The sequence below is a fragment of the Rattus norvegicus genome, chromosome 5, assembly GCF_036323735.1.
Source record: "Rattus norvegicus strain BN/NHsdMcwi chromosome 5, GRCr8, whole genome shotgun sequence".
NCBI classification, from domain to species: domain Eukaryota; kingdom Metazoa; phylum Chordata; class Mammalia; order Rodentia; family Muridae; genus Rattus; species Rattus norvegicus.
The window spans coordinates 145690701-145717927 of record NC_086023.1 but is presented as its reverse complement, the minus strand read 5'-3'; the positions used below and the strand labels follow the sequence as shown (position 1 = coordinate 145717927).

At 46.9% G+C, this 27227-nt stretch overlaps 1 protein-coding gene across 7 annotated transcripts in view; it reads right to left on the bottom strand.

Annotated features, from left to right (window-relative positions):
- The window catches only part of Csmd2 (CUB and Sushi multiple domains 2), a 569993-nt gene that overhangs the window by 478888 nt on the left and 63878 nt on the right, over positions 1-27227 (bottom strand). For all 7 annotated transcript variants that reach the window (XR_010066645.1, XR_010066640.1, XR_010066641.1 and 4 more), the window contains exon 2: positions 18202-18418. Coding sequence is in view for 1 of the 7 variants with exons in the window: in XM_063288624.1 (XP_063144694.1) it covers positions 18202-18418 (217 nt within the window). In the remaining 6 variants the exon portion in view is untranslated. The remainder of the gene's footprint in view (positions 1-18201; positions 18419-27227) is intronic.

Here is a 27227-nt window from a genome sequence, read left to right as displayed (position 1 = left end):
CCTGCATAGGAACGAATTTAATTTCCTTCTCTTCCCCTTACTCCCTTTCCTTGTCCTGGTGGGGATTGAACCCAGGACCATCCTTTTAGTCCCTTGTTCCACTCTGATTTACTCTGGCCCCAAGTAAAACCTTTGTGCCTAGTAGATACTTGGTAAGTATGGTTGGGATGATATTTTTGTTCAATGATTATAACAGAGACCCTGGGGATGGTGGGATAAGAAAGGGCCAAAGATTTGAGTGCAAAGGTGGTGGTGGGGGTGTGGGCAGGGCCAGGCAAGGCCAGGCAGAGAGAAATGAAGTGCTAGGAGGTAAGAGAGATTTACCTCCATTCCCTTCTCCTCTCTGTCCTAAACCACCATGTTAGTCCCTAAACAACACAGCATAGCAATTACTGATATAATGTTTACATTGTATTTGATATGCATAATCTAGAGAATAATTAAAACACGAGGAGGGTATGCTTACGTTGTATGTAAATGATGTGCCATTTTAGATGAGACTTGTGCCTCCAGAGACTCCGATGTCTCTGTGGGTCTCTATTTATTTAATCTTCTTATTGCTTCGAACAAAAAAAAAAACTTGACAAGAAATAATTAATGAAGAAAGGTTTATTTTAGCCCACCATTTGAAAGTACAGTATATCACGGTGAGGACTCAGAGAGGCAGGGACTCTCAGAGGCTGGTCACATTTTGTCCAGTCAAGAAGTGGGAAGCAATGAATGATTGTGTTTAACTCATTCTCTTCATTTTAATCAGTCCAAGCCAGAAAACCATATTTAGGGTGGGTCCTCCCTCGTCCATCAGCCTGATCTAGATAATTCCCCACAGCCATACCCAGAGTTTTGTCTTCCTGCTGATTCCAGGTCTTGTCAATTTGAAAATAGCTATCAAACCATCACGGGATCCTAGAACCAAATATGAGACAGCTATATTAATTATATTTCTATATGTACTGTGCCCAACTATCTATAAAATTCCGCATAAGAACCATAATGGTGTCTACAGAGGGAAATGGGAAAATACTAAAGAATAAGAGGAAATTCTAATTCCAACCAGGAGTTGGAAGAGCACCAGGGAGACAGTCTAGGCAGACCAGGCTCCAGACCCTGCAGAGCACACTGCCAGTTACTACAGAGAGGCCCTGCCCTATGGGAGGCACTTTATTTCCAGCCTCCACGCACCCTTCCAGCCTGTAGGAGACCACTGGATTATTATGGCTGCTTTATGTGAGCAACTTGCAGGTGGAAAGCCTTTCACTCTGGATGCTATAACTCCGTGCACTAAATGGTACCTGATTTATGTTGCTGGGACGCACGAGAAACAGTCAAGTCATTCATTCCACAACCTAATGAGCAACTCCCGTCTGCTTGGCCTGGTTACTGGGGATACTACAGCTAATAAAGCCCCAGTCACATGAAACTTACATTCCAGTCCTTGGAGACTGACAGTAAGCACAAAAACTACAATGTCAGATTGTTCGTCTGGGCTACGGAGAACCATGTACAGCCACGAGCATTCATGTAGCACGTCAAACATATGTGGAAACCAGCAAAGAGACCCTTGAAGTGCTGCAACTTCCTGTGTGGGCATTTCGACGGAGTGCTCGCCTGGGCTGGAGGACAGTTAGCAAAGAGCCTAGGACTGGAGGATTCCCGGACACTGTAGGGTTAATGGAAGGCGAGCTGAGGAAGAGTGAGCCAGTGGATGAGCGATGAGGAAGGAGACAAATCACAGAAGGCACGTCAGGCACAGTCAGGAGTGGGTCTTTCTCGGTGAGACAGGGAACGTGGAATTCTGAGCAGGAGAGTGAGGAGGTCTGAGCTACTGCGTCAAAATAAACTGTGAGTGTGTAACTTCTCACCCAGCTCACACAAGCTATGCTAACTGAACTCAGGGAGTCACAGACCAAAGGTGATTCCAAAGTTAAAAGAGAAGTCTTAGGGGGAAGAAAGTTTCAGCTGAAGAGAAGAGGTGATGGGAAAGGTAATGGGGGTGGAAATAAAATAAAATTCATTATATACATATGTGAGAGGGCCAAGTGGGAGAAGTCATCTGAGGAGGTGGAGAGAAAAATTGGTAAAGTGCTTATAAACATGAAGACATGAATTTGATCCCCAGAACCTACATTTAAGAAGCAACACATGGTGGTGCATTCTGGGAATAACAGAATCCAGAGGGGCAGACCAGCCACCCTAGTCTACTTGGAGAGTTCGAGACCAGTGGGGGATTCTGGCTTCAAGGAAGGTGAACAATGCCTGGAGAATAATACCAGAGGGTATCCTCTAATGTACACACACACACACACACACACACACACATATTATACCACACACATCACACCACACACATCACACCACACACATACACACACATACACACATTACACCACACACAGCTCACATACATACATCACACCACACACACACACCACACCACACACACACACACATCACATCACACACACATACACACACATACACACATCACACCACACACAGCTCACATACATACATCACACCACACCCACAAAATCCCCCAAAAGAAAAGGAATCGCAGCTCAGTGGTAGAGCGCTTGCCTAGGAAGCGCAAGGCCCTGGGTTCGGTCCCCAGCTCCGAAAAAATAGAAAAAAAAAAAAAAAAGAGTTGCAAAAGGAAAAGGAATCGCCTGCCCAGTATGTGAGTCAGGGATTAAACTGTCCTGTACATGGTTTTATACTGGATACCCAGAAGCATGCATTTATCAAAACCGATGGAACTTTTGAGCACCAAAAATTAATCCTTGTGCTTATTTACTTAATAACTCACTTATTTCTTTATTTCCCCTTCCTGTTTCCCTATCTTCCCTCTCCCTATCCCCCTGTCTACTCCTCTGTTTCTCTTCCGAAAAGTGCAGGCCTCCCGTAGATATCAGTCAGCCCTGGCACATCAAGTTGCAGTAAGACCTGGCATCTGCTCCTGTATTAAGGATAGTCTAGGCAGCCGAGTAAGAGAAAAGGTCCCAGGGGTTGGGGATTTAGCTCAGCGGTAGAGCGCTTGCCTAGTGAGCGCAAGGCCCTGGGTTCGGTCCCCAGCCCCGGAAAAAAAAAAAAAGAGAGAGAGAGAGAGAAAAAAAAAGAGAAAAGGTCCCAAAGGCAGGCAACACAGTCAGAGACGGCCCTGCTCCACTGTTAGGAGTCCCACAAGAAGACCAAGCTTCACGCCTGTAGCATCTGTGCGGAGGGCCTAGCTCAGTCCCTTGCAGGCTCCCTGGCTGATGAATCCCTGTGTTTGTGATTTTAAAAAACCCACTGAAGAGTCCCGAGCAAAGACTGAAGGAGCCACACACAGGTCTGAACTCTAGGCTACAAAGTTGTGCTCTGAGAGTACGAACCAGCAGGTCCCAGTGAGAGACCCTGTCTCCAAATAAGATGGATGGCCCCTGTGGACTCACATTTGAGGCTGACTTCTGACCTCTGAAGTTGACCTTTGACCTCTACAGTTGACTTCTGACCTCCTCACGTAAGCACACAGCTAGACACACAAAGTGCACTGGCACAAAAACACATGAATGAACACGTGGAAGAGAAGAGATAAATGCCTCAGGCAGGAGAATCCCACATAATGTGAGACGACTCCACTGGGTTAAATGAAGCAGCCTCCCATCTCTTAGGTGTGAGCTATTTATAGCCTACAGCACTTCTTCCCTAGTACAGGGTGAGGGGAACAGGAGTAACTGTAGCACTCAGTGTGGGGGACAGGAGTCACTGTAACACCCAGTGTGGGGGACAGGAGTCACTGTAACACCCAGTGTGGGAAACAGGAGTAACTTTCAGTGGCAAATCAAACAAACATTACCCCTACCCTATCTTTTTAAAAAAAAAAAACTACCTTTTAATCAGTACAAAATTGGTTTTATATACTAAGACAAAATATACCATTACCCTAACAAATCTTTTAACTAAAAGCTTACCTCTTAAATTTCATTCCATGTATTTGTTTGCCTCTGTGTGGAGGGGTGCATGCGTGCCACAGTGCTCACGAAGAGATCAGAGGACAACTTTCAAAAGTCGGTTCTCGCCTTTCACTGTGTACGTCCTAGGGACGGAACTCGGGTGTGGTGTTCAGGCTCAGGAGCAAGTGCATTTCCGGTCTGAGCCATTGCCCCAGCTGCAGCCGTTCAATACAAACATAAGTAAACAAAAGCTTCCTCGATCTCTGCCCTTAAGGGTGGGTTGAGAGGACAAAGGCTGACTAACAGCAAGGAGATCCAGAAGGGGGCCATGGGAGCACTGAGGCAAGAGGTGACATCAGTATAACCAGGGATAATCAGGGAGAGTGGCTAGAAAAGGTGGACCTTTGGATGGGATGGTAAGAGAATAGGAGAGTGCTTACAGTGTGCTCAGAATGTTCTAAGAATATTAAACCTTGCAGGAAGCTGGGTCTTCACAACTTGTCTACGAGGTCAATACTATAGGAACCTGTCCTAATTTCATCCTGTTCTTCGTAATTAAAGAAAAAGAATACCTTGACCAAAAGCAATATTAAGGGAGAAAGGGGTTTCTCGGGCTTACGATTCCAGATTGCAATCCTTCATTGATGGGCAGTCAAGGCAGGAACTTAAGACAGAAACTTGAAGGCAGGCCTGCTTGCTAGTCCACACAGCATTACCTCCAGCTGAGGAACTCACTCCACACGCAGCCAGTGAAGTACAACAGGAACCACAGAAGAGGCTACTTGTTGGCTCCCAGGCCAGCTTATATGCAGCTAGCTTTCTTATACAGTTAAGGACTGCCTGCCTGGGGATGACACTGCCCACAGTGGGCTAGGCCCTCCTAGATCAGTGAACAATCAAGATGGTCCCCCACAGACATGCCCGCGATGCAATCTGATCTAAGCAATTCCTAAGTGGGTTATCTCCTCAGATGACTCTAGTCTGTATCAAATTGACAGTTAAAAACTGACCAGCACAGGGCCCCATCGTGTGGGTATGGAAACTGAGGAGCAGGGAGAAAAAGCCTTCTTGAAGTCACGCTGGCAGCGAGAGGCGGAGCAAGTTGCTCCAAACCTTCCCTCACCACCTATCCTGTGCCCTTCCTGCTGCAGGGATGCGAGGGCAGTAGGGACGACAAGGACTGCAACCTGATGTCAAGTAAGAGACGCCAAGAGTCGGCCATGGGTGAGCCTGGTGGCACACAACTGTAATTCATGAGATTAAAACAGGAGAATTGTACATTAAAGACTTGCCTGGGCTACAGAGTGAATTCAGAGCCAGCCTGGGCAACTGCACGAGGTCCTGCCTTTAAATAAGCAGTCTGGGGATAGAACTTGAGGACAGAGTACTTGACCTGTACACACGTGTAAAGAAAACCCTGGGTTTAATCCCCAGAACTACCAGAGAAGGAAGGAGAGGAAGGAAGGGAGACAGAGAAAGAGGAAGAGAAGGAAGGAGGGGGGAAAGGCAAATGGGGAGGGAGGGAGAGTCAGAGGCACAAATAAAAAAAAAGAAAGAACCGCTTAAAGTCACACCTTACTGTTTAAAAGCTTATGGTTCAGGCCTAAAGGAGGGACCAGGTTATAGCTTCATCTTCCCAGAGCAAACAAGGCCCAAGGTCAGCCCCGCCCCCAACAAAGCTTATGGCTCAAGGTGTCCCGAGGCCTTGGCAGCCTGTGAGCTCTAAATAACTTATCCATGCTGCCTTTGAGCTCTAGTAGTTAAGGAGCATCAGCTGTGGCAGAAGGTGAACCCGGACAAGAGGATTTCTACCTTATATAAAAGCCAGTCAACCAGGATGCGTTGGGATGCGTGTGATTGGCTCTACCTCATGGAGTCACCTAGGGATCCCGGTTCTCCCAGCTCCCGGGACTCAGGAAAGGAGATAGGACAGCAGGATAGGCAAGTCTTTCTGAGCCAGACCTGGACAGAGAACACGTGATGCCTGCCGACTGCTTACGACGTCACGTGACTCGGCCTAGCTCAGCAGGCAGCTGCTTCCCATCGACAAGTCTGCACATCTGAGGAGAGGCAAGATGGATGGTGGGCAGTTAGCCTTCTCTGCCATGCTGCTTAATGTGCCAAGGGAAAATAAACCCTGACACCAAAGACAAATGGTGGCGTTGTAGAGAGTTAAGTGCATTCCCGGAAAAGGGCAGAAATCACCCCAGAAAAATCAGTGACGCTTCCTGGCCCTTCCACACACACCTTGGCTATCACTCAGTCCCAAATTTTGGGGCTGAACCAAGCTGTGGGGTTCTCCTAGATATGAGCCTTTATTTGGTAATTCTGGAGGATGAAGCTAACCTGGTGAAGAGATGGAACTGAGGTAAGGCTAGGACGTTGCTCAGACGCTAGAGCACTTGCCTTGCATGGGTAAGGCCCCGGGTTCAATTCCAAGCACCGCATGGAAAACCACCAACAGATATGATGACACCTGATTATAATCCCGGCACTTGGGAGGTAGATGCAAGAGGATCAGACACTAAAGGTCATCTTTAGCTATACAGAGAGTTCAAGGCCAGCCTTGGGGAGGAAGTGTTTAATTGGCCATGGCATCAAGAGAGCAGGAGTAGAATGGCTGATTGGTTATAGTATAGTATCTAATTATCATGTGGGCAGGAGGTCAGAGTGTGTGTGTGGTGTGCATATGTGTGTGTGTGTGTGTGTGTGTGTGTGTGTGTGTGTTGAACTATACAGCCTTGCAGAGAGCTCTGTACAAGGTCACTTTTCAGACAAGGCCAGTTACACAAAGACAGAGACAGGGAAGGCCCCCGAGAAAGGGAGTCGCCCATTTTTCACCAAGCTCAGAAAGCCATCCAGTCATGGGGGACATCTAAATAGCAAGGTTCCCCAACAGGAACCCATGTCTCCTAATGGCACTTACCACAGTTCATCCTTACACATTACAGCCCAGATTCCCTAATGTACATTAGTTTGAGATGTAATATTTCTCTTCCATTTACTTAAGTTCTTAGAGAACAAAGAACCCCTAGCCCTCAGGAGTATCTGTAGGTACCATTTCTGCTACCGAAGACAGAGAAAGCTAGAATGAATTGCTGGTTCAAACCTGTCTCGACCCTGAAGGCAACACCACCCCTGGTTATCAGGGTCCTGTGGGCAGCAGCTTTTTGTTGACCTCATTATTCAGAAAGTGCGACTTGAGAGTAAAGGGCTCATTGAACTATCTCAATGCAACAGGCAAAAGAGAAGCAGGGAAGTTGACTAGGGGTAGTCAACTTCACTCTCAAGGAATGCTGAATTCATGACCATGGCAGCACCACAGGCAGGGCCAGTGGTGAGAAGGGGTAGAGACAGCAACATCTGAGCTGGGCCTAGGGTTCCACGGTGCCTCATCTCCTCCGTCTACCATGTCTGCCAAGACCTACCAGGAGTACATGGTATCCCTGGATCCCTGCAATTGCCTGGCAGAAGTTCAACTGTGGTGGGCTCCTCCCTCAAACTCCTGTCAGTCAACCTGTGGGAAATTGGATATCGGGCAGTTCCGAGAGTTGGAAGATGGGGGCCATAGCTACACAGCCTCAGTGTAGCTGAGGTAATAATTCTCACTTCTGGGAAGATTAATGGAGAGAGAGCTCATAAAGCCTTTGGCACTGGAGGGAAATATTTTCTCCAATCCCATATCTGAGTCTCTTCTAGTCCATCTAAACAGACAATCACAGGTCAAAGGATACATGGAGATACCTCCCCCACCACAATTGTCTTCTTGACCAGCCCTTGCTCTCTAAATGCTTTGGTTCACAACTGGGCTCACAGGGACCTCAGCAGACATCCATCTCTCTCCAAATTCTTCCTACTTAAGTCACCAAGGAAATTGACTATAGTGACTCTGAAGTACAAACCACCACCCTGTCTCCCAAAGCTCTGGCCAGCCAGACCCTACAGAGTGTAAGTCCTTGGCCCCCACAGTGACTCTCCATTTGTTACAGGTAACCCTCCTGAGGAAAGACAAGCTCCCAGAAACACAATTGCCTCGGGATACACATTTTTGACCATTTAGGTGAATCAGACGTATCTACTTTTCTAATATTGGGGGTTTGAGAAAATCTATAATGTCTTTGGCCTCAAGCCCTCCTCCTCCTATTAATTATTAAACCCTTGTGTGTTTCGAGGGTAATTGAATCCATGTTTCTAATTAGTTTACACTTAATTCATCAGAACAATTTTTAAAGGGCTGATGGATGTCCCAATAAGCCTCATGGGCAGTTAATGAATCTTTACTTAAGAAGAAATTGGATACCTACCAAACTGTTAGCAGTGGCTACCTCAAGGGAACAGGCTGGGACAAGGGCTGGGGACAGAGGCGGTGGGGCCCTGTTCTCTCGGTATTCTGCTTGAGTTTTCTGAAGCGATGGGTACTTATTGCTTTAAGAAGTGGGGTGGAGTTTCTTACCTTAAAAACTTTAAATGTGTGCAGAGGATCCAGTGGAATGCCCAGCATCTCTGGTAGGAAAAGGCTGGTTTGGGACTCTCAAGAACCACAGTTCATTCACGTATCCTCTGGCCTCTTGGCAGTGTAGAGTCCTGGGACTCTTAATCCTCTCACTGTGTTTTGTTGACCATCAGGTGCCAAGAAACCCCACCTTTAAAACCGTCCTGTGTGGCCCTGCTTACCTGAGGACATGTGTCAAGCTCCTCATAAAGCATACAAAACCCCTAGTGATCTGGTCCCTCTCTATATCACCACAGCGCTCCAGCCACAGATGAATCAGCCTCTCTGCATCTTGCCTTTCTGCTTTGCCTGAACATATCATCGTGGTTTACCTTAACCTAATTCCTCACTTTGCAATCCCCTCTTCTAGAAAGCATCCATCTATCCATCTATCTACCCACCATCTACATATCTACCCATCCATCTATCCATCCACCCATCCGTCCATCCATCCATCCATCCATCCATCCATCCATCCATCCACCTATCCATCCATCCATCCATCCACCCACCCACCCACCCACCCATCCATCCATCCACCCGTCTGCCCATCCATACACACATCTGCCCATCCATTCATCCACCCACCCATCCATCCACCTGTTCATGCATCCATGCATTCATCCATCCATCTATTGATTTATTAATTCACTGGGTACATATCTGTTGAGCACCTGTTATACACCAGGCCCTGCAGTAGGCTCTGAAGCTACAGTGGAGGGGAAAGAAAGAGTTCTGGGATCACTTGTAGAACTGTGAGGTGAATAAACACCACACACATATAAAACCTGGAAAGGTAGATGGGATCACCTAAGTAGGTATCTCCCCCAGATCGAGAGGAAACGTGTACCTAAAACAATCCATTATGGTTTAACTGAGAAATGCCTCCCATAGTCTCATGCACTCAGAATCTGGCCACAAGCTTATGAGCTTTGGGAAAACCACTGGACATTTGAGGAATCAAATGTCCCCCACTAGTCTCATGGACTAAGGGTGTGGCTATAAGCTAATGGACTTGGGGGAAGTGGCTGGACCTTGAGAGGTTGGACCCGATGAAGAAATGAACCAATTAACAAGTTCATAGTGTGTTGGCATTATCTAGGACGTAGATCACTGGGTGTTTGTTCTCTAACATATATCCTTCCTTAACTTCTTCCCATGTCCCCTTTTTACTGCCTCTCAGCCTCCATGATGTGGCCTGCTCCACTATACCACACTCTCTCCACAGATTGACACCTCTGAGGTCCTGATCCAAAATAAACATTGTCCCCTTTTAGGTAGTCTATGTCAGGAATTCTGTCACCGAGATGGGACAAGTGACTACTTCAGATCTCTTGGTTGAGGACATGACAACTGAGTGGAGATGTGGAGAATGAGAAGTAACCAAGAGAAGGAGTACCTGGAAGGAGAGCATCTGAGGCCCTGAGATAAGCACCCACAGAACCCCCGACCCCACCTCAGATGAGGACGGCTTCCTAGCTCTGCTCTCAGCACTGTCGACTGACTGCCCGATTAGTCACTTGGCTCCCTCAGGATTCTGAAAGTTCCTTGAAGGAAGATGCTGTCTCATTAACTGTTATATCTCCAACACCTGGCACTCCTGGTAGGCATCCAATAAACATCAAACCATGACAATGAACGAATCAACAAACGTGTCTAGCATCGTGGCTGGCACACCACGGGTTTGCTGTGTCACGTAACTTCTTGTCCTTTCCCGTGTCCTCTCTGTCTCATCCTACCCAGGAGATTTCTCCCTCAGCCCCAGGGGTCCTCTCAACCACCTCCTGTCCACAAAGGCCCATCCCCAAAGGACTCCTGAGAGAGGACATGCCAAGGCCAGCCCTGTTGGTGTGCAAAGCACAGTATGGACCCCCAATAAGGAGGTCCGATGGTGGCATCTGCTGCAATTCATATTCATAAGGAGATAGTAAATCTGGCAAGTTTGTGGATCGTTACGAGTTCCAAACAGGTGTCTAACGCCAGTTGAGTGAGATCTGCAACCAGCTCCAAATGACTGCGACTCCATCCCACCTTAGGCTGATGACAGAATGTCTATTGCCAGTAACTGAGCGAACAAGTCGTAGCACTTCCCATAACGGGAGCCCAAATGTCTAAATTAAGGGATGCTTAGCTGTGCTTAACTGGGGCAGTCATCACTAGCGCCCTATAAACCCTCCGACTTACAGAGATGCAGTTTATTAGCACAGCCTCCATAGATTACGTCGGCTGGTGCTCCATTAGCAAACTTCACTCCACATTAGACTGCCGTTCAATGGGATGTTTGCCAGCTCTGAAAGGCCATCTAATTGTACAAAAGCAGAAACGTGGGGATTGTTTCAGTAATTCATCCAGGCAGGGCTGACATTGCATTATCTGGAAGGCACTTTGTTCCTTTCTTGCTAATTTCCAAACTCCTACAGGCTCCTCAGCCTCCAGGACCCATTCTCTACCCCATTCTCCCACCCTGATCCATTATGAGAAGAAACTGATCAGATTCTATTGTAAATTTAATTTCAAGCAGCCAGACGCTGCCTTCTGGCACCCCAGGATGTGGCTGCTTGTGAATAGCGCTAGATGAGATGTGAGATCTTGCAAGGAGATGCTCTGAACTCCTGCTGGAGAGAGGCAGGCTCAGGGAGATGAATGGCATCTTCAGATACTGCAAGCTGTGCCTGGCGCACGGTGCCTACTGGCACCTCTCTGTCAGTGACGCCAGGTGTGGCTGCCAATGCAGTGTCACTGAGAAAGCTCTGCTTCACAGAGAGAGGGAAACTGAGGCTCAGATGGGCTGACTTGTTTACCCAAGGTCACTGACGGAGTAAGAGGATTGCGTGCAAGCAGGTCTGAAGCTGAGGTCCTTGAACGTTCGAGTCAAGTGTCCCTGGGGTGTCTTAGCTTCAACGCTGCTGCATTTGGAGCCAAAGAGTTATTTGCTGTGCACGGGCATCCCGCACGTCCTGAGATTTGTAGTAGCATCCTTGGCCTCAGCCTGCCAGAGGCCATTGGCATCCTGAGACATGCAATCAAAAATGTCTTAGGATGGCTAGGATTGGAGCAGAGTTGTAAAGTGCTTGCCTAGCATGCCGGGGGCCCCAGGTTCAATCCCCAGTACTACCACATTCACACACACACACACACACACACACACACACACACACACACACACACACAGAGAGAGAGAGAGAGAGAGAGAGAGAGAGAGAGAGAGAGAGAGATTCCAAGCATTGTCAGAGGTCCTGGGAACATCTAGATTCTAGATTGCGTTCCGTCAATAGCCTCTGCTCCTTCCTACGACTTGGAAATTCAGGCTTGCATTTTCTAAGGTTTCGTGCAAGCATTGCTTTTACTCGTACTTTGTACATTTCAAGACAGTATACATATATGGTTCTATATAATCGCCATTAGCCAACCACAGAGGAACTAAGGTAGATACAGTATGATAGACCCATTTTATAGATGGGGATACTGGGGGCAGTGTGGAAGCAGCCTGCCAGGGCCTCACAAACATGAATCTCTTGCTTGCCTTCCACGTGCATGGTAAGAGCCCAGTTCTCTGCGTGGCTCTGACACAGCAAAATCTGGCAAGAGGCTTGTCTCTACCCAAAGCACTTAGGTTCCAGTGGGGGTTAAATCGAAGCTCATAACCCACCCCGGGAGGGAGAAATGGCAGAAAGGTGGGGTTTGAGGGTTGGGCATTGACTGTTGAGCAAGCATAACGGTTACGATGATCAGGATGCTGGAGGGATGAGGAGAGAGGGGAGCATTAGGAATGCACTGAGAGCAGTCACTGCCAAGTGCCTGGATGCTAAGGTGTAGGCAATAAATACAGAGGCCTGCAAGGACTGCAGGTGGAAAGAAGGCTGCTGCAGGCCTCTTGGCTCCAGTCCACCCTCAGGGTGGGAGAGGAAGGGAAAGAGGAAAATTATGGCGTCCAGAACACATTGATCCATTCCATGCACACACAGCACACACATGATACCTTGCACACACACTTCACACACACGGCACACATATACACTAGGCAGATATGCAATACACTGCACATGCCTAACGCTATATCACATATGTGCTCGTGGTAAATGTATGCAGGCTACGTGTTCTACATCCATGTTGCATGCATAAACTCGTTGCATTGCCTAGCGCACATTATACGCCTGCGTCGTGTGCATAATGATCAACCTCTCCCTGAGCATGGTCCTTTCTCTGTGTATTCATACAATGCCTTTGGTTCCCTGAGGAGAGGGTTCTGACCAGAAGGCACAGATAAGGCGTTAGGACAGGGCCAAAGCCTTCCAGAAATGCCTGAGCTCTTAGGCTGAGGCACTGGAGAACAGGAAGGATGCAGACAACATTTCCAGAGCATGCAGGGACCCGTGGCAGAAAGCTCACATGTCAGCCCTGGGAGATGAGACAGTCACCTCCACTTCACAGATAAGGCTCAGCAAAGTCAGACTTGCATGACATCATGGCATTAATAAAAATAGAGATTAGAGGCTGGAAATGAGAAGCAGAGGGTGGGGCGGAATGCTTGCTTAGCAATCCCTAGCCCTGCAATATACACCTGCAAGTATGTGTGGATATGTGTTTGCGTAGGCACACGCAAACACACACCTCTTACTGTGATGTCTCACAGGATGATACTGAAGAGACTACTCACCTGTTTAGTACATGAAGAACAACATCTGTGCAAAAACATGCTGGTCAGCCATGTCCTAGCCAGAGAGTAGGACACATTGCCTTGTACACACACTTTGCACATCAATATCACACACGTCTCAGATGTACGTGTACTACATATTGCAAACACCGAATGCATGTCCACGGTTCATTACATAATACACATGATATGCCTATTCATGATGTAGGATATGCATGTGCATGGAACATGCATGTATGCACTGCCCATCTTCCTGTGGACTGGAGTTTACTACGGGCTCATAGGAACCGTTTTCTGTGTCTGAGCTAAACACTGCTGAATCATCCTCTGTGGCTTTCTATTCCCTCCAAGTCCCCAGGAAGATGCTTGTGACCCTTGAGATAACTATTTCTCACAACGTAAAAATCCACCCCATCTCCTCTCTCTATTGCTCTGGTCCTGGCTATCACCTGGCCTGGCATCCTCCTGTGTGCATCTCTCATATCGTAACTCACAGTGGGAAACGACATACTTCCTCTCCGTCACTTGGACACGGTGCCACGCCCACCTTTGTACAGTCTTGTACCGGAGCTTCCGGCCAGTACTTCTGTGCGAACAGAAGGCAGGGCTATCCAAACTAGAAAGGCGTTAGTCAAATTGCTCTCACTCGGAGATGCGCACAGGACCGTGGGCAGAGGAGAATTCAGTAAGGTTACAGAGCACAGATCAATACAGTGAGGTCAACTGCATTTCTACGGATTAGCAAAAATGAAATCAGGAAAATCAATCCCATTCACAATGGCATCAAGATGGTAAAAACCTGCTAGTTGTCCCATTCAAGACGGAGCGTCAAGGCTATGGTGGGACGCCAAGCCACCTGTGACCCGAGGTGTGAAAGAGATACGTCAACTTTGGAGACAAAGACAAAGAGTTCTGTGGGACTCAAGACTCCCTCCAGAAGACGCCTGCCCAGCCACTCAGGCTCCATTGCTGGAAAGGTTATCAGGATGTTGACAGAGAGATGCAGCTTTAAAATATGCTTTAAGGAAGTCACTTCAACCGCAAGCAGGGCGAAAGTCATGGGGGGTAAAGTGAAGAAGTCTTGTACTTGAAGACAGGAGAAAAGAAGCGACATCAAGAAAGCTTAAAAATAGAAGGTATCAAACATCAGGGGTGAGCAAAACAGCCTGAAGGGGAGTGGACCAAGCTCTGCTGTTAAAGAATGCAGTCCTGCTAGGACCGCTTAAAAACCCGGTGACGTTTTAAGGATAAGAGTCATCCCTAAACAATGTCATTGACATATTAAAATAGATAGATGCAATCCTAAAAAAAAAAGGTGGGGTGGGATGGCAATATTAGTATCTGGGTAAAATTAAAGGCGAAAGAAATCATTAGATAAGGAAGGTAATTTTTATATCAGGGAAAATTAAAAAAAATCACAGTGAAGACTCAATGTTTAAAAACATTTACCGGGAGCTGGGGAAATGGTTCAGTGGCTTGCAGAGGTCCAAGTTCAGTTTTCGGCGACCCATTTCAGGCCACTCACATCTGCCTGTAACCCCAACTCCAGGGAATCAAATGCCCTCTCCTGGCCTCTGTGAGGACCTTCACTCAACTTACATGCATGCAAGCAGGCAGGCAGGCACGAGTGCGTGCACACACACACACACACACACACACACACACACACAGAAACACACACACTTAAAAATAATGACTATAACTCATTTTAAAAAGGCTTGGGCTAGCGAGACAGCTCACTGGCTAAGTAAGAGCAGTTTCTGTGAGATCCTGAGGACCCGCGTTTGAGTTTGATGGCTATGCACAAGCCTATGACCTCAGTGCTATGGGGGCGTGGAGACAGGGAGGTCTCTGGGGCTCGTTTTGGCTGCCCGCCATCGAGTTCCAGGTTCAGTGAGACACGCCAGCTCAAATGAGACAGACAGGGAACAACAGAGTGAGATGTCTGACGTCTTCCTCTGACCTTTCTGCACGCAGGGCTACCCACATGCATGCGTGTTTAACACACACACACACACACACACACACACACACACACACACACACACACACCATTCTGCATGCATGACGATGTAAAAAAAATTATGTCTAGGCAGTGGATCCCACATCAAAACACGGGATGTGTTTTAAAACTTATAAATTGCAGTAATGACAGCTCTGCGAGCCTGAGAGCAGTCCCCTGCTTACCTCGATGAATATCAATTAAACAATAAATAAGAAATTGGAAAAATCCCAGAGGATTAATAACATGAATTTTCATCCTTCGATGCAAAAATATTTGATTTTTTCCAATACTCATAGAACATTTATAAAATATGGTCTTAAAGGGAAGAGGGAAAATCAACAATCGCCTAACGTCGAGAGGCATAATCCAATCATAATGCAATAAAAGCAGATCATACGTTTTAAGAGAATAAACAGATAATACTTGAAATTCTGAGGAGAAGCCTCCAGAGTCAAAGCAAGAACAAAACTGCAATTAGAAACTCTTTCTGAAATAACAACTACCCGTCAAAATTTACAGGATATGGTCAGAGTTGCACTTAGGGGAAAAATGCCTCTTAATGCTTTTATTATCAAACAAGAAATAATGGGACTAATTCAATTCGTGAAACCCCCACAAAGAGCAACGTCAGCCTAAGGTAAGTGGGAGAAAAGAATGGAGAAAGATAAAAGTAGAAATCAATATGTTGGATAATGGAGAAAGAATAAAATTGATGGCCCCAGCACTGGGGGGTTTAAAAGACCAATAAAATAGGAAAATGTCTGTCAAGAATGAGGGGATGGAAAGAACATAGGAATACACAAAGAAGGAGAGGTATGCCCGGGAGCCATGAAGACAGATGCACACAGTCTTGGGCCATTCTGTGACAATGGCTGACTTCCTCTACACACACAAACATGACAACTGATTCATGAATGAGAAAACCTGGGGCAACTAGTAAGCTCTAATGTGAAGGTTCAGAAGAACCCCCGCCAGAAGTACCAACCGTCCCCTCCCAGGATGGCACACTCCCTTGTTCTCTGGGCTCATTTTTCCTGCTGGATTGCACCAATGTGTGAGCTCCCATGCAGCCAAGGGAGCTCAGCGGCAGAGGCATCCTTCCAGCTCTTCCTCCTAGTGGATGCTGCCTGACTCTGGCTTCTTCTGAAATGAATAGCATGAATGTGACATGGTGGGAAGCCCACCATTAGCAGGGGTAACCTACCCATGGAGCCACCACATAACCAGATGACGCTCCTCAGGGTGGGTTGCACTTAGAAGGAACACCCTCCCTAAAGCCCCAATGCCACCCATGCCTGTGGCCTGGAAACATTCCCTAGATGTCCACACAGGAAGCTGTCACGTGTCCCTTTCAGTGGCCCTCCCTCCAAAATCCAGTCCCACCAGCTACCCTGGCACTGCTTTGCCTGTACGCCGGCCACTGAGATAGCTCATGCCTGTCTTCACATTAGCATGTGAACTCCATGGTGACAGTGACTTCCATCTGCTGGCTGTTGGGTTGCCCCCAGCACTTGGGACAGAACTAGTGTGAAACAAATATTCCCAGAATATTTATTGAATGGATGAATGAATGAATGAATGAATGAATGAGGACTTTAGTCCTTTTAACAAGGTTTCATTAAGTATCACCTGTATGCCTCACTGTATGCAATATCATAGGAAGACAGATCAGCCCTGTCATGCCTGGAAGGCACTACCCTAACTCTGCTGCAGGCTTCCCAGACTCACTGGCTGGGGGAGCCACCCTGCACATGAGGTGTGCAGAAACACCCGCGAGCTAGCTTAGAGAGTAAGCCTGAGACAGACGCCCTAAACACCCCAGAATTTGGCTGATGAACCAGGAACCCGTTAGGTCTCTGACAAGCTTGGAGGCTTAAGTGAGAAAGTTGAGCTAACATATCTAATGATGGGTGCGTAGCCGGCCTCCAGGTCACCGAATCAGAGAGCTTTTGTGGTGGAACTAACTGCCCAGAAGTCTGCCATTCCCACTGAGGGTGGCGTTCTACAACAATCTCCTCTGCAACCTCCTTGTCTTGGGAGGCAACGCAGCGGCATAGCTCTTAGCCATCTCATCCTCTCTCTCTGGTTTGAGCTTCCATTGGACATGACAAACTTAGAGAGGATTAGAGCCAGCTCAGAGTCTCAATCTATCCCCACAATCAAGGTGTCCAAATGCAAGGGCTATTTCAGAACGTCTCCATGGTTCCAGACCCATGCTGAGTGACAGCACCACCCATCGCTTACAATCGTCAGCCCCACATGACTCGGGGCCAGGTGAAACTATGAGCATTTTCTCTGTCTGTGGAGGGTATACCCAACAGGCAGACAGACAGACAAAGATATACGTAAGCCAGGCAAAGCAATGTCAATGAAAAGACTAGGAATTCTCTATAACTTCTGTTTTCTACCCAGTTTTCCCAAGTGTCTGACACAGCCCTGCCAATCATATTGCAACAATGTAGGAGGGAGGAATCGGGAGCCTTAAAGAAAACCGAGGAGGTAGGCACGGTGAGGGAGGTCTGCCGTAACCCTAGCGCTCAGGAGACCGAGGTGGGGACAGGGGGGATTACAAGTTTGAGCTACTGAGCTGCATAGCAAAACCTTGTTATAAAAGCAACAGCAAGCAAGCAGAGGTGTTGAGGGAGGGCCCCATAGAAAGGAAGTCAATGGCCCCCATAAGACTGGATCCATCCACATTCAGGGAGGGAAGGGGTTTAAGAGGCCCTGCCCCTTCCTGAGGATTTCAGGAAGTTAAATTGCTGGAGGTGAGAAAGATGCATTGTCTTCAGGCACTGTTAAGGTGCTCATACTTCTTTAAAGAAGGCCTTTGCCTAGGCTCTACTAAGTAACCCTAGTTTAATTCTTTGGTTCATACACATATAAAGAGACGTGAGAAATAAATGTAGAAGACAAATTGCAAGGAGTCAGTATAAAAGAGTCAATGAGAGCAGGAGAGGGACAAAAGAGCGCTTATGATCAAAATACATTCTATGCATTATTATGTGTAGTTAATACAGGTTGATGTAAACTTAAGTAATAAAGCAGAATCCCTCTGTTCACCAAGCTTGGCTCAGGCCCAGCTGCTTGCAACAGGGAGGAGAGGGGAGAATGGTACCTTGTTCGAAGGTTCTCTGCCTGCGGTGGGCCATCAAACACTGATAGGACATCAAAGTCCTCTTCTAGGGCGAAGGACTGGAACACGAGCTGGATCCTGTGCTGGTCCTCCGCGGTGATGGTCCATGTGCAGTTGGCATAATTGGGGTAGCCGTAAGGGAACCCGGGGCTCTCCACTGTGCCATTGGGACCCTGAAGATGAAATGTGCAGTTCTGGCCTGGAAGAGGGAAAGGGAAAAGTTCAGTGAGGCCACTAGAACCTCCCAGGAGTTTCCAGGAGGCGGAAGTACAATGTTAAAGAACCATCATTTTACTGAGGGCTTCCTATGGGCTGCCCTGGGATTGGCACCCAGCCTATCCCTGTGTGGCACATTGTTTTCAGTTATATTGGAGCATCAGGACAGCTCTATAGGAGGAAAGCTAATGCAGATAGCTTAAAGTCAGACACAACCGCAACCAGACTGCATTATAGACCTTTCAACCAAGCCAGGGGACCATCTCAAACCTCCTCTGTTGCCTACAGCTTCCCTAGTCTCAGCTGATGGCCTCATCCCCCTCCCCTCACTAGAGAATGTAAGCTACCAATGCATCTGCCTCACACTGCCATTCTTCCTCCTCCGCCTAAATGGGATTATTGTAGTCATACACTTCCTGGCCCTTTAAGGATATGTCTTGTACATGCCCTGCTGTTTCCTCACCACTGGGGTCTTTTCAGTTCAAATACATTCCAGACTCTACCTTTCATAAAAACAACCCCACACCACTCCTTCTGAAGCCCAACTCTCTCCTCTCCTTCACAGCCAGATCGACTGGAAGCACAGCCTGCCTCTTGATCCTTCTCTATGCTCAACAGTTCTGCCTTACTGTCCCTACATGTCTACCTGAGAACAGGTACGGCAAGATCAGAGACCAGATGTGCTGGGCGTATGCCACCTATCTTCTTGCTAACTGACCTCTTTGAGACCCTCACACTACTAGCTGCTGCAGCTCAGGCTACACCCTGTGCTTGCCAGCTGTATCTGGCTCAAAGAGAGCTTCAGATGGATAGTGAGTCAGGGTAGGAGGGTTTGGCGAGGTAGTGTTTCTAGTTGGATCTCCCGTGCTGTTGATGCTGCTGCTAGAGTTGAACCTTACTAAAAGCAGCCACACTGTGGTTTCCTCTCATACCACTGTACCCTCTTCCTCTCATCTGATGGCTCTGCTTCCTTTCCAGGTTCAATGGTGGAGTCTCTTGTCTCTGTCTAGCCCAGAGGACTTCCCATTAGTGCACTGATGGTGTACAACTGCACAGTGCGAGCCAGTTGCTATCTCTGGGCTCCAGACTTAATTTGGAATGAATACCCACTCTTCCCACACCTGCTACTCCTTCACTTTGGGGATGGGATGGTGACCCCACCACAAAGTCTAAATAAGACTGGAAGTGACTTTTTTCTCTTCACAGCCCGGTGGCCAGTGTCTCTATCTATCTCACTCCCACCTTCCTATACCAAGCTCTTCCTTGGACTCCCGACTCTCAGTCACATACTCTGGCCCTTTTCATTCAGAGGCACCCTTTCAAGACAGAACCAGGACTCAGTCACCCCCATCACCACGGCCTCCAACATCCAGTGGCTCCTCCCTGCTCATCAACAAGGAAAGAAAACTCATGTCTACGGGGGTCTCTACATGGTTTGATGCTTTGGAATCCCTCCCTGCCTGTACTCCTGCTTACCATCCAAAGTGTCCCCTCAGTCCTGTGCATCTACATTTTCTCACTACTGGCAAACAGAGGTGAAGCTGGCATACTTCCATGCATCCATATGGACATTTGAAGATATGAATATAAGAACGGGAACCATGTGGGTGGAGATCTTTACCTCCTGCATTCTCAGTGGCAGGCAGGCACACAGTCAGTTCTCCATCACCTAGTAGGATTTTATATTCAGGCAATGGTTGTTTAGACAACTCTAAGACCTCTGCCCTTATGGTATTCACAATAGTGACATTGGATGGACACTGTTAATATCTCCCCTTACAGAGGCTGAATTAGAGCAGAGAGGAATTAAAGAATGGAGCCTTAACTACCGTGACTCGGTGTTGGGACTTCAGATAGTCGAGCCACTTCCTCTATGATGGCGCTGATAAGTTGACTCAGCGCTAATTTTTTAAAACCACTTTAGGGATTAGCTGACGAAGGACGCTTAATCTCTAAATGACTTTAATATTAAGAAATCTCTTAATACAAAGTATTCCATTAAGGGTGGGAAAGTTAAGGGCTTCTGGATAAATGCTAAAGAGGCATTTAATAAAATTAGGCATGTAATTCTGATTAAAATAAGCATTCAGAAGGAAGCAGAACACTGCCTTCCATTCATCAGCCCCTGTACTGTAGGTGAAGCATCTGATAGGACTCAAAAAACAGAGAGGGATGTCAGTATCCTCCCGAGGACCACGTGCCTGACTGGAAAAACTCAGCATGCAACACCCGAGAAAGAAATGAGAAAGGGAGATGCAAAGAGAAGGCTGGCAGACGGTATGTTAATGTGCCCAGGAAGCCCAAAGGAATCGATCATAAAGCTATTAGGACTAAGAAGGAATTTCAGCAAAGTAACCCAATGCAAACCATGCAAAAGTCAATAAGGTTCGTCGACGCCAGTTCACAGATGAAAGCAGGCTAGAGTTCCTCTCATCGGCAACTACAAGCTATGTGGTGTACACAGAAATAAACTTGGGGCAAGTGTGTAGGCAGGTTCTTGGAAGTAGCTCGTGATGTGGGGCTCACGTAACACGGGCGAAGTCCTCGTGTTCCACCCGCAGTGTCATGAAACAAAAGGAGGGAGTGACGGGGAGAGAGAAAGATGGGGGGAGGGAGGGGGAGGGGAAGGAAGGTTGGAGGGAGGGAGGGAGGAAGGATAGGTGAGAGAGAGGGTGGGTGGGAGGGAGAGAGAGATGAAGGGAGGGTCAAAGTGAGGCATGGATAGAGGGAGGGAGGGAGGAAGAAGTAGAGGGAGGGAGGGAAAAATGGCGGAAGGGAGGGAGAGAAGATGGGAGAGAGGGAGGGAGAAAAACATGTAAGTACTTTCTGGAAAGAAGTTGTACAGAGGGATTTTTTTTTAAAAATCAGGATAATTGGAGAGAAATGATGGAGTCTTGAGTGGAAAAGCCTAACTACTGAAAGGTTAATTTATAATATTAACCTCTCAAAAAGTTATTGAAAAGCTAATTTATCCGCCTGATGTAATGCTCGTCAAAAGCCCAAGGACATGTTTTAACTCTGGGAAAATGATACCTAAATTTAACTTGAAAAATGGGTTATTTGGACAATGTGTTGTCTTTTAAAGGGTAGAAAATTTAGTATTTTCATAATAAAGAATAATAAATTGTATCATGAATGGCATGTGGAAACTGGAGGAAGGGTGTCAGTGATCAGATACAGCATGAGGTAGCACTACAAGAAAAGAAGGAAGGAAGGAAGGAAGGAAGAAAGGAAGGAAGGAAAGAAAGAAAGTGAGAGAGACAAAACTGAGATAAAGGAGGTTTTTTAATCAACAAAACCAAAAAAACATTGCTATTTCAGGAAATAATTATCTTCAGATCATATATCAAAGTAAATTCCATATAGAATAAAAGATTAACAAAGTGCTTTAAAAAAATCCATGTTATAACGTTATCAGAGACAATAGAAATAAATGAGTATCTGTGGTTTTCTAGTTTTCTTAAAGATATTGTAAGATTGACGGTTTTATGCAAGTGTGTATGTGAGTGTGTGTACGTGTATAAGTGTGTGTGTGTGAGTATGTATGTGTGTGAGTTGGTGAAGGTGAATTGTATGAGCATGTTTATGTGAATGTGTGTGTATGTGTATGTGTGTGTGTGACAGTGTTTATGTGTGTGAGTTTGTGTGTATGTATGTGTGTGTGTGTATGTAAAAGGCATACACACATTAGGTTGAAGAGTAATACCTTTATTACAGAAAGCATGAGTCCTGCTTTCCAATAACAGTGAATAGAATGAACACTAGACATGAGCACTGGACAAGGTAGAAACAAGTTCACGACTGAAGAGAAACCAGATAGCATCCACAAGAATAAAGAAGTAGAGCTTCCATGCCTCAGCTTTCCGAAGGGCCCAGGCACCACGCCCTGAGCACCCCTTTCTACTACAGGCACCAAAATTGCTCCATCTCATGACCTTAAAAGTCTGGCAGAAGCCCAGTGATGTCACTACATCAACTCACTGATTGGTTCGTTCCACTGCGTCCATCCTGTGATAAGCCTCAGTGGCCTAGGTCATGGACCAGATAGAGCCTCTACCCAGCCACGGAAGCAGCATTGTAACTGAACCCCTTTAGGAGTGCAGAGAGTGTTTCTGACATATAGGCCCCTCAGAGTCTTAATATCTGACCTCATTCATGTCTAGTACAACCATTGATACCAACAGCGCCACCATCTCTACTACTGGGGATGGCTGCCCAAACCTGGAGACACTGACTTGGAATCTGGGAATGATTGCGGTGGTTGGCATATGCTTGGCCCAGGGAGTAGCACTATTAGGAGGTGTGACCTTTGGGAAGTAGGTGTGGCCTTGTTGGAGGACGCATGTCTCGGCAGGCATGGATATTAAGACCTTCATCCTAGCTGCCTGGAAGCCAGTGTTTTCAAATAAAGAGCTCTCAGCTCCTACTGCACCATGCCTGCCTAGATGCTGCCATGCCCCTGCCTTGATGATAATGGACTGAACCACTGAACCTGTAAGCCAGCCCCAATTAAACATTGCCCTTCTAAGAGTTGCCTTGGTCATGGTGTCTTTTCACAGCAGTAAAACCCTAAGACAATAATCTTTCGTGCTGTAAAGAGAGAAGCAGAGCATCCCAGAACATGGACCCCGAATGGACCCTGAAAACACTACCCATGTCATGGGACAATAAGGGTGAAAGAGGTGGAGGCAGAGACAACAAAGGAGGGGACCCAGAGAGCAGATCTTAGAGAAGACAGTGACAGGAAGTAAAGGATGTCACCGAGAGACTACGACGAGGGTCTTGGAGGAGGTCTCTAAGTTTCATATCTAAATGGTCCCGCTGGAAATAAGACTGTGTAGCATGAGAGCTCAGTCCTGGCTCCAGCACATCCAATCAGCATCCGCCGAGAAGATCAATTATAGCAAAGGCTAGCAGGAGGGGCTGAGCAAGGTGAGCAGAGGCTAGCCCATACCAGGCAGACACGGGACCAGCTGGCAAGAGGGTGCAAGGCCACCGTATGTGAAATAGTGACACACATCCTGCTCTTTGTGGAGCACTTGAAAAACACAGGCCAGGTTTAAAAGGATGGAGTAATTGGAGCCTCACATTCCTTCAGAGGCAATAGCTATTAATAGTCTCATTTTCTCATTTTTTCCATGCACAGTTAAAACTGTTTAGAAAATACCATACACATCCGTTGGAAGGTTCTGTAGTAAATCATTCTTCAACCTTCGATTACAAAAAAGCAATGTCGACTTATAACACACATAGATGCACAGGCGTAAATACGTTGATTTACAGCCTCGCTCCCTTAGCGCTAGAAGGGCACCCTGTATTCCCTCTCTCGAGCACCGACCAGAGTTAGACAAGTAAGCATCCAGGCTGGCAACCCGCTGCCCCTACCTCCTCTTCTCTCGGGCAAGCATATGGACACATTCTGGGAGAGCATTTTATGGTTTTGTTTTTAAAATGAGATTGCAGTTTAGCTCATTTCTCTGCAACTTGCTCGCTAACATAACAGTACGTTCGGGACACCTTTCGGGTCAGTAGCTACAGATCTAACTTATTTTTTTATATCAATGTATAATATTGCCTGGCATGGGTGTATCTCAGTGTATTCAGTCACTCCTCTGAGTACGGCCATTTAGGTCATTTCTTGGTTTTCCTTTGTAACAATTCAGTAAACACAACACGAGGGTGTTTTTTTTTCCCCCCAAGGTACTGAAACTGTTCATAAACTGCATTTTAAAAGGATGCCCGTCGTCCCAGTGTATGGTTATCCTAGAGTTTACTAAACCGTGCTACTGTCAGCCACCTAAATCACTTCTGGATCTTTTCTTTTCTTAATCCCGTTTATAAACACAACCCGGACCTGGTCTGGTGACTGGATGCCAGGCAGTGCAGTGGAAAATGAGTTTCCATGGCCAGAGGCCCAACATGGATGCCCGTTTATGCAGTCACTGCACCCAGCTTTGCTGTCCGCTGGGGTACTGTAAACACGGGCTGTCTGACCAACCTCTGCAGAGGGCACTGTTGGGCGTGGCTAGAGAGGGGTGAAAGTGGGGCTTATTTGGAAGTCTCCCAGATATTAAATGGACGTCGGAGAGTTGAGAATTTTATAACCCAGGGCGGCTTGCTGCAGCCAGAAATGCTGATGATGCCAGGGCTCTCTCAACCAGGCGCCCTTTCTCATCTGGGGGCGGGGTTAGAAAAACCACATGGTCCTCCGTGCCCTGGGGCTCTGGTTAATACAATTTCCTACAAAGCTAAGCAACCCCAGAGAACTGGGTGAGAAGGTGTCTGTTGTTGTTGTTTTGCTTGTTTGTTTGTTTGTTTGTTTGTTTGTTTTTCCGAAATAGTCTTTCCCTGTGGAGCCCTGGCTGGCCTGGAAAATTCAGTCTGTAAACCCAGATGGCTTTGAACTCAGAGATCCACCTGCCTCTGCCTCCCAAGTGCTGGGATTGCGTGCTCCACCACTGCCCAACAAGAAGGGATTTTTTTTTTTTTTTGGTTTTTAGACTTTGTTTTTAGATGACTTCTCTATGTCAAACCTTCAAACATTTGGGTTACTGGATCAAACAGGATAAACATCCCTGAAGCTTAGCCTCAAGATTTCCAAAAATATCTTCCAGAATGTGTGTGCCAATTACATTCTTGTCGCCATGTCTACAAATGCCCATCTCAAGGCATCTTCGCCGGCACTGATGGTGGATTTTCTTACGTAGATGGATTTGCCAGCTTGATGGATTCAGAATCTACATCTCATTGTCTCCCTTTGAGTGTGTGTGCACGTGTGTGCGTGTGTGTGTGCGTGTGTGTGCTCACACTCACGTACACATGTTATATGGTGTTTGTATGCAATTGTACATGCCCATGAACACGTGCAGAGGAAAGCAGACATCAGCATCCTGTTTCCTACCTCCCACTTCATTCCTCTGAGACAGGGTGTCTCTCTGAACCTGTAGCTAGGTTGGAGGCCAGCAAGCCCCAGTGCTCTTCCTCTCTCCACATCCTGTGGTGCTGTGGTTACAAACTCATGCATGGCCGTGCCTGGATTCTTACCGAGTGCTGTGGATTTAAACTGGAGTCTCCACACTTACTGTCCAAAGCAATCTTGCTCACTAAGTCTCCTTTGCTTTTCTTTATTCTGCCTGTCCCCTTTGTCCCTTTCTTCCTCCTCCCTCCCTTTCCTCCTCCTCTTCCTCTTCCTCTTCTGCCTCCTCCTCCTCTTCCATTTCCTCTCATTCTTTTTTTTTTATTTTTTGGAGACTGAGTCTTTCTATGAAGCCCAGGCAGGCTTAGAACTCTTGATTTCCCTGCCTCAGTTGGTATTGTAGACACACAGCATGATATAACCCTTCACTTTTCCTTAATCATTTAAATGCTTCCCCTTGGGGTTCACCTATCTGATAGAATCCTTGGCTCATTTTTCATTATAATGTTTTCTAACAACTTGCATATTTATATATCATGTATATGGTACGTAGATCCTCTCTGCGTCCCATGAGTCTTCTAATCTTTATTACATTTGACCCAGAGAGCGCTCTATATGTCCTGCCCTCCATTCTTGCGTCAGGACTTGCTGTTTCCTGTCAGTCTGCCTTCCCCCTATAGAATCAAGCTTTTAGTCCTCCCAAGTGTGTGTAATCAGTGTTGGTTTCCGCCTAGTTGTATGCCTTTCATTTGCTTAGATTCCTCACACAGATTATAGCATTCTGCTTTTATGAGCGGCTGCATTTATCTCTCTTACTCCCAGTAATAATCTTCTTTTGTTTACATCAACAAAGTCCACTCCGCCAGGAGCAACTGTTAGCTAGCTGTTCATCCCAGTCAGCAGAAAATAAGACAAAGTCCTTCCTTGACCCGCAAAGTCTAAAGGCACCCACTGCTTGCTTCCTCCTCGCCTCTTTCCTGATCACCAGCCTCTTACCTGCTGCTGTATATCTTGGATGCTCCCTTAGCTCATCGAATCCCCTCCTTGTGACCCTGCCAGAGGCTTCTACAAACCTCTCCCTTCACCAGCAGGTCTGACTGACACTCTCATTTCTTAAGGGTCACAGCTTCAGAGGCCACCATGAGGGAAGACCAGGCCTTTCTCTTTTACACCAATGACCCCAGAAGAACCACTTCTGACTTGGGTACTATATGGGCCACCTGACCTTCAAAAGAGCCTCCTCCATGATGGCAGATCCCTCTTTATCCTCTGCAGTTTCTCTGGCCCCCAAGGCAGGCACCTGGCCCTTAGCAGATGCTCACAGAGGCTTAGAGAATGAATGAATGAGTACTAATTGCCCGCCCAGCTCTGCACACGGACTATTCCTCGCCAAGCTAACTGCAGGCACTTAGAGCATCATTACCTCCTCCAGAAGCCCGCTCAGAATTCTCGAGGCAGCCTCAAGTACACTGCAGCCCATTCATCACTCATTCTGAACGGCGCAGCCTCCACCGACGGTGATATAATGGCATGTGTATGTAGCTGTCTTCATCAAGAGGCTCCCGGAGATTGTATTCAGATTGTTTCTCTAGTACCCAATCCAATAATAATTGGCTGCAGCAGAAACTCAGTACATAGTTTTTGAGTAGACTGAGTGAGATGAATGAATCTTATTATAACATTCTGAAAACACCCACCAACTCCATTGGCCTATATTTGGGTCATTTGGGAGGCGGCTTGGTGAATAGGTTACAGCCGTAGAATTTGGAAGCCATTGCCTTGGATTTGACTGTCATGGTTGACCACTCCCCACCATATGAGCTACTAATTTAAACTATTTAAGACTTAGTTCCAACACTTGCAAAATGAGCCACCA